The following is an 8,082-nucleotide window of genomic DNA, read 5'->3' as shown; positions in this document are numbered from 1 at the left end:
GTGAGTCCTACACACTGGTCCTCTAATTAATAATCTAAACTTTAAAAATGACTATTTCACATAGTTTTCCTCACAGAAATGAATGAAATGCTGAGATATAGGCATACTGTATTAGTAAATGTAAGTTTTTGCATAATCCCCTTTAAATCAAAAAGCCCTTACAACCCCTCATGAAGCTTTGGGGACCTATCATGGGGGTCGGGACCTGCAGGTTGGGAACCAGTGCATTAGAAAACAGCATGTTAGATACAGAGATACATTTCTGAAAGCACACTTTGTCCATTTGTTCAAAGTTTCAACCGGATTTCGTGTGTTAATCTTAAAAGAGGGCGACAAACAAATAGGCAGGCTTTGTGTTTGTAAGAGAACCTTCAGTAACACCATGAATGATTGAATTCATCTTTGTGTGAGGGTTACAATCTGTTTCTTCAGTTAATTGCGGTGATCATGGTCCAGTTTTTCATCCTCTGCTTCAGTACAGCTGGACTTGGTGTTGAGCAGTCCCAGTCCAGGCCTCCCGGGGCAGCACCAGCTGGGCCCCAGGCGGTACCAGCCCTGGTACAGTCCCCTCCAGCTCAGACAGCCGAGCGCGCCCCCCAGCAGCTGTGTGGGGAACTGAGGGAAGTAAGCTAAGAGACAGAGCAGCAGAAAGATCCAGAGCCAGAGCAGGAGAACACAGAACAGGAAGAGGATCCTCAGAGGGGCATCTGAGATCCCACCCAGGCTCAGATAAGGTCCAAACACTGCTGTTTCCTCAGCCAGCAGCAGGCAGCAGAGGCAGAGGAGGAAGACGTCTTCTGAAACTTCATACCCCCTCCACAGCATCCCAGCTTTGAGGCACACAGACTTACTCTCCCCCTCTCGCAGCACCAACAGAGGCTGTCCGTTAGTGACCTCTGGGCCGGTGAGTAAAGGTTCATAGCAGCTTCCTGTGGCGTTCTCCAGAAGGTCCAGGAGTTTACAGAAACCAAGCCACAAGCCACCAGCCACCCCGAGCCGGGAGAGGTGACGGATGGAGAGAGAAAGGGAGCGACGGATAGAGAAGGAGAGGAGGAAGACGAAGGAGCCAACAAAGATGCAGGTCCAGCCCCAACCAGAGCGCAAGAATATCCTGGAGGAAGGAGAGGAGATGTGAGCAGGTTTAGAAGAGAAGCAAGAGATTGGAGGAGGGAGGAAGTGATGGGAGGAAGTTAAATCAATTCGATTTTGTTATCTGGAATGTAAAGTGTAGCAGTTAAACATCAGGACACCATTGTCACATTAGAGGACAAATTACTGTGATTCTATAAAAACCACCAATGAGAAGATCCTCTGATGGCTCCTTCTCAGCATTTCCTAACATTTCTCACACTGCCATCAAGCCAAATTTAGCAGGAAATCTAATGGAAGTCTGTGCTTTATGGCACAGAACAGGAAATATATCAAATACAGCTTCCTCTGCTGTCCCTAAGTGGCCAGACAAACAACCAAAAACAACTCTTAATGGAGCTTTAAGTTGAATTGGCAGTAGCATCCGTCAGTATAGCGTTGTTTCTTGTAATATAAAGTTGTAAAGGGTATTCATTTCTGGTATAGGTTACTAACTGTCAAAACAGTATACTATGCTGAAATATGCTGCACAACAACAACAAACCACTGACATGTCTTCCAGCTGCAAGAAGGTTTTTCCTTTCACTAAGTTTCCTTTTAACGGAAGCGGGCCTGCAGTGCAGAACTGCTGCGTCAGATGCAGCTCTGTGGTTCAAAGAAGACAAGTGAGCAGAAGGTAAACAGGAAGCAGCCTCACCTGTAGAGGAAGTGGGTTCTCTTGGCAAAGACGCTGTGCTGGGAGACCCAGAGGCTGAGCGCCGGGCCGAACATCACCACTGCTGACAGCAACAGGTGGAAGTGCTGCCGGAACACCGTGTTACCCAGGCAACGGGCGGCCAGGTCCGTCAGGACCACCAGCAACGTGTTGAGGAACATCTGGACCCAGAACCTCTGACCTGATCTCAGCTTGATACTACTATCTGAAAAAGGATTGGTGCTGGCGCTGAATGCAGCAGTATGTTGGTGTTGATTATCCAGCTGACTAAACAGCATGCAAGTTTCATGTGATAAGGCTGGAATCCCGTCAAGAATGTATGAAACACGCTAGCTGATGCTGAGGATTACCTCTGCTGCATAAGGGAACAATTCAGCATCATAGGTGGCCAATCAATCTGAAATATATCTTTCACCAGTCAAAGTCCGTAAAAGATGCTGGCTGTGTAGTACAACATAGCTGAAGTCCACCGGTGTTAGCTGCTAATGTTCAGCATCCATGTGTACTATAGCGTTCACTCTCACATGAATGAAGCGACAGCTGGCCCCGAGCATTCCACAGACTGCAAATATGTGCACACTGTGAAATCCAACCGTGAAACTCTTCAGTCCAGTAGGCACTTACTGTATCTGCCGGTAGCTACAGTGTTTTCACACTGAAGGCTTCAACAATGGAGCCAAACCGCATAACTGCTGCTTGGCTGGTTTTTCTTGCAGGTGCATGAAGATGAATCGAGCGTCAGTCCTCTCTGACCTTGTACAGCAGGTTCCCCGTTTGTCTCCTCCCTGCTTTCTCTTGTTGAGCAGTGACTGTCTCGATCACTTCTGCAGAAATGCAATGGCTGCCACCGTATTCCACTCAGTGATGGCCACCGCTGTGTCACTGTGGGTGACATCCAAGAGGTGCAGCTTCAGAAAACCTTTCCTGATCGAACTATCTCTGAGGGAACTGTAGCTTCTCTGCTCCTCTCTGTCACTGATACCCAGCCTCTCCAACACATACACACACACACAAATCCAGAGTATGTTCTCGCCCTGTCATATTCCTCCTGGGCCTTGAAGGTGTCACATTGCTCCTACTGAGGCGACAGAAGGACACAGAAAGGTTGAAAGAGTCACACTGATTCCTTGGTGTTAACTTGTATCACAGGATTTCTGACTAATTTCTTCTTAATTGCCAGAAGAGTGAGAAGCTGAGAGAACCAGAGTCACAGAAAAGTCATGAATTGTCAGCAATGATGTGTGATTAGATGCAATGTGTTGCATTATGTGTGCGTGTGTGTTCATGTGTATTAATAGCTGTAACCTTTGTACTGTATCTGGGCTGGGACTCAGCTGTTGCAGCTGTCTGTCTCTGTCAATCAGGGAAAAACACACACACACACACACACACACACACACACACACACACACACACACACACACACACACACACACACACACACACACACTGTACATTTACAGGATGACCCTTCAACTTCTACTTTATTTATTTGTTTCCTTTCTGAGTGGTGAATGAGAAGATGCTTTAAAGCTCGAGCCAGCTAACTTAGCTTAGCATAGAGACTGGAAATAGGGGGAAACAGCTAGCCGTCCGAAGGTAACACAATCCACCTGCCAGCACCTCTAAAGCTCACTGGTTAATACTCTTTTAAATTTAGTCTGCACTGGCCAGAGGATAGCATTCAGTAGCTGTGATCCATCTCAATTTTTTTTTTTTCGGTTAAACTAGGAATTAGCCAAATGTACAGATTTGTTCTCTTCTTGTTAACTTTGCATTTGTTGCTGCGCTATTATTGTTCTGTTTTCCTTTCAAATCTGATAACATATTTTTCTGTCATTTTGTGCAATTCATATTTCCATTGTACATGTTCAGTTTATAATTTTCACATCTGAGATGAAAATAATATTTTGCCAAGGAGGATAATCGATATCCCATTACTTCTTTTCTCATTACTGTACTGTAGCCTTCCTCTGTCCTTTGCTGCACTCTGTATTTCTGAACTGTCTGAGCAGATCTCTCCTGTCCTTCTCTCAGTTTCTGTTTTGAACTTGCCTGTTGTGTCCTGGAATAAACATTGACCTGGGTTCAAAGTGTTAAATGTCCCCCTTCTCTTGTTCCAGCTGTGTGCAGAAAAGCTGAACAACCTGGTCCAGTTTCAGACAGCATTCGATCCACTAACCACTACATTTGTCACTTCACTTCTCACTAATAGAAATGGCTGAAAACTAACGCAATGTTCCTACATGTCTGAGGACACCAACATATGTCAAGTTTATAATACTAATACTTCAATATACCATCAAATGGCTGTATCAAGAGGCTGCACGTCACCATCTCAGATGACGGTCTGTCTGTGTAATTTGTCTCCACTGTCTCGCTCACAGAAAAAAGGTAGAAATAACAATCAACGAAGCGTGACCAAACAAATAGAAACACTCCTGGAAGATAATGTCACCTAATGCACTTGCCCTGCAGTAGTTCCTGCTTTTGTGAAGCTAAAATGCTCAGTTTGTGCTTTCAGTGTCAGGAAAATGTTTATTTGATTGTTTCTTTCATACTGTATATCAAAGGAAATGGGGGAAACATTTGAAACACGTCCCAGTACAATGCCTTCAATCACAATAATGAATATGAGCTGGAAGATGACCATAGAGTTTCATCGCCACCTTTCTGTTACAGTGTCAACAGAAATCATAGTAAATTTGACAAAGGTAGGACAATGTGTTACTGTTTGACTATTCTGTACATTGAACAAGAACATCTGTTTTTCTGGTCACATGGTGCAGTGATTCCCAACCAGGCGGCAGACAATATTTCTGCAGGTGTCAGAGGATATGTGAACAGTAGAGCAGCTCAACTTAGAAAATATAAATAATACATTTTATTTTCATTGAGAAATACATCAACATATTGAGTCAGCTTTAGGATTAATTATGGGTAAAAGGTTAGCAGGCCTGCACAGAAGTCTGAGCAATTAGTTGCATAAATGGTTAAAACAGCTAAAAGTAATAGATACATATATATTTCACATAGTTTGGCATACGTAATGGAGAAACGATAGTAAACTGAAAGTGAAAGGAAATGGTTGAAATAGAAAGCTAACCCACTGATGAACTGTTGAATGGTAGCTAAAAGCAATGAATAAATGATGGAAAGCTCAAAGTAATGGCTAAACAAATAAAATAGTTCACTGCAGTATTTGGAAAAGGGTTGAACTAGCTAAAAGTAAAGGTCAAATGTTTGACAGCTTGATGTGTAGATGCTTATTCATTCAGCTTCTGACACTCCAAGCCTTAATAGTACAGAAGCAAAATTGACCATACTAAACATTTATCAGTCACAACTGTGTGAAAAATCACCATATTAATATTCACTTCTATGTAATCAGTAACAGTGTTAAATAACATCCAGTCCAGAGTTCTTGATTTCAGGGCTGAGGAGGCACATCAGACAAAATAGTGAGGAGCCGTTGATACAATGCATTTGAAACCAGGAGAGAAGCTTCCAGAAAGTGTTTCTGGCTGGATGGTGTTAAATGCTAAAGGAGAAAATTAAACGAAAGAGTCCTGCGTGGGTTCAGTCATTGGGAGCATCACATGCATCAGCCCCAAACCTTTCACCATCTAACGAGTGAGTGTGACATTACTGTAAAAACTTTGGGGTTCTTATTTCAATCAAGCCCCTGCTGCCAGTCACTGCAAGAGCAAGCACCACCCTTTCATGTTCGGTGACTCCCCGCTATTTAGGAACATGTGGTGCAGGCTTGATTTACAAAGCTGGTAGAGGTGCAGGTTGACTCACTGAGAAGACCCTCACACTGCATTCTCCTTTAGAAAGTGACCCCCCAGATCAAGTGTCCTTTAGCAACACACCCAGGCTTCTGCTATGAATCTGAGCCGGACCTGCGTGTGGAAGGAAAAAGATAATGTCCCTACTGAGACCAATATAATGTCACTCACACCGTGTTAAGAGCTTCAGTTTCATGTAATTGATGTCACCAAGCTGATTTGATATGTGAGGACTAGAACACAAAGCTAAAATAAAGTGGTCCTAATATTGATCTTAGTGCAACAGCACCCCCAAGAGCAATGCTCACACCTAGGCGCTGCTCGCTACAATCACATGTGTGCTGCTGACATCTACAGGAATTAGAGGCAAGTTCCATATGATGGCTGAACAGCAGACGACTGCTACTAACCAGCTAAAATAAGACCAAGCTGGACACAACACTGGACACACTCTGCTGTTCATAATAAACACATAATACAACCTTTCAAAAGATTATAGAAATGTCAGGCAGACAGATGGTGAGCAGATTGAATCATAAACATATGAGTCCTCCAAAATCCTTTTATGCATTCATGACAAAATACTGCCACTGTGTGGACCACCTGTGATATTACTGTTTACTCAGAGGGGACATGGCTTACAGTCAAGAGCAGTTTCACCTGATGAGTAATGGAGTATATTAGATCATTTACTCCCATCTGTAAAAATCCTGTGCTCAGCTGGTGAATGTTGTGCTGAAGTATTTACAGAAGTTGATGTGTGATAATCAGTATGCAGCACGCACTACCTCAGATCTATATTACAGCATGATTCATCATGACGCTTTAGGGCAAGGTGGGAGGTTCAGGCATAAACTCTCTCACTCAAACTCACACACAAATATCTAACTTTAGAGTCAGTAATGTTATCTAAACAGCTTTGTAACCAGGTAACATGGTGCATGCCACATTATTATGCCATGGAAGTGTGTGCTGCTTTTATCTTTGTTCAGCAGTTTGGTCATCAGACGTATCTTTAGTCACATCAGAGTCCATGTTTGGTTTTCTCTTTGCTCAACATTGTTTTAGGAACATATTTTGTAATAAAATGTGATGGCTTTAGTGCCTCTCACCAACACAACCATCAGCCAATCATGAGTTGCTTGAGGTAGCCAGTCAGCCTTCAGGGCCTGCTATCGTTTGCCATCCTAAATACCCACCTGCAAGTCAGTCAGGATGGGCTGCATAACTTGCATAACTACCATCAGGAACGCAAAACTGTCATGTTGACCTGCAGAGCCTATGTGCATGAACTAAATGTAATCTAAAAAGTAAAGTAACAGAAACCTGATTAATTTAATTACAACTGCTAGCTGGCTAGTATAATAACTTAAATGGATATCTCTTCAACTCATTACGAAGACGTCTGACATCACGTCGGAACTGTAATCCACATTCTCTTGATAATTTCAGTCCATGTTTTTTATGCCTCAAACTAACATTCTTGGCATATCTTATGCATTGTACTTTTAAAGTGCAATTTGTAGGCAGACCGTGGTCCACTTACAGGTCTCAGCCTCCCTGATATTACTAATATCAGCGCTTTTTGCAAAGCTTAAATCTGCACATTGTCATTCTCATGTTCTGTTTCTAACCAAAGTTTTTATTGGTCATCAGAGAGTCATGAAATATTCCATTCAGACAAGAATGAAGGATGAACGATTTTACTAATTCTATGACTTTTCTAGGTCTGGAAAAAAGGATTTTGAAATTAAATTACTTTTCCGGGCTTTCCATGATTGTGGGAACATGACAGTTCAATTCCCACGTACTACTATGGACCATGTTAGGATCATATGTCACAGCAGACGTCCTTCAAGTGTGTATTTTTAAGATGTATATTCCACAAAGGGTTCCATCGTCTCATGTGGAAATATGTAGCCACACCAGCAGCTTCATGGAACACTGACCCCATTTCCATACCTGCTTTCCAGCGATGTTATTAGAACATGATCTAACAGGTGTCGTTAGGTCAAAGTCACAATTGTGCCGACCAGGGCAGCAAGACTGTAGCTCTCTTGAAGGAAGCATCTGACGACTGCACAGTGGTTGTCTGATGCGATGAGTCCATCACATGAACAACACGAAGTGATGGAGCCGTCATGCAGGACTACATCAGTGGGTGTCCTGAGACAACTTCTGTTGTGATTTGGTGCTATATAAATAAAATGGAACTGTATATACATCATATGAGCAGATTTCTGAATAAATTTGGGTTATAAAAAAGAAAGAAAAACACTGAGAAATTCACAAATTCAGAATTTCATCTTTCAGAAAACAGAATAGGGAGATTTTTCCACACTCTTCTCTTTTATCAATGCTATTCCCCTCCGAACTTATCCAGACATGGGAATGACTACAATCAAATTCCATACTGCACAGTTTGGAAGCCAATCATGGCCCAGTATAAAATTATACATGTAATGTTGAGTCAGACTTGCAGACTTG

At 42.7% G+C, this 8,082-nt stretch overlaps 1 protein-coding gene across 1 annotated transcript; it reads right to left on the bottom strand.

The window, feature by feature from the left end:
- Positions 1-432: 432 nt before the first annotated feature.
- Positions 433-1,965, bottom strand: fitm1l (fat storage inducing transmembrane protein 1, like). Its single transcript, XM_070975011.1, has 2 exons — positions 1,787-1,965; positions 433-1,111 (listed from the first exon to the last, which is right to left on the bottom strand). Exons 1-2 carry the CDS (start codon positions 1,963-1,965, stop codon positions 433-435), a joined length of 858 nt encoding a protein of 285 aa, XP_070831112.1.
- Between the last annotated feature and the right edge of the window lie 6,117 nt (positions 1,966-8,082).

This window comes from Chaetodon trifascialis, chromosome 11, assembly GCF_039877785.1.
Source record: "Chaetodon trifascialis isolate fChaTrf1 chromosome 11, fChaTrf1.hap1, whole genome shotgun sequence".
NCBI classification, from domain to species: domain Eukaryota; kingdom Metazoa; phylum Chordata; class Actinopteri; order Chaetodontiformes; family Chaetodontidae; genus Chaetodon; species Chaetodon trifascialis.
This window is presented reverse-complemented; position numbering and strand designations above follow the sequence as displayed.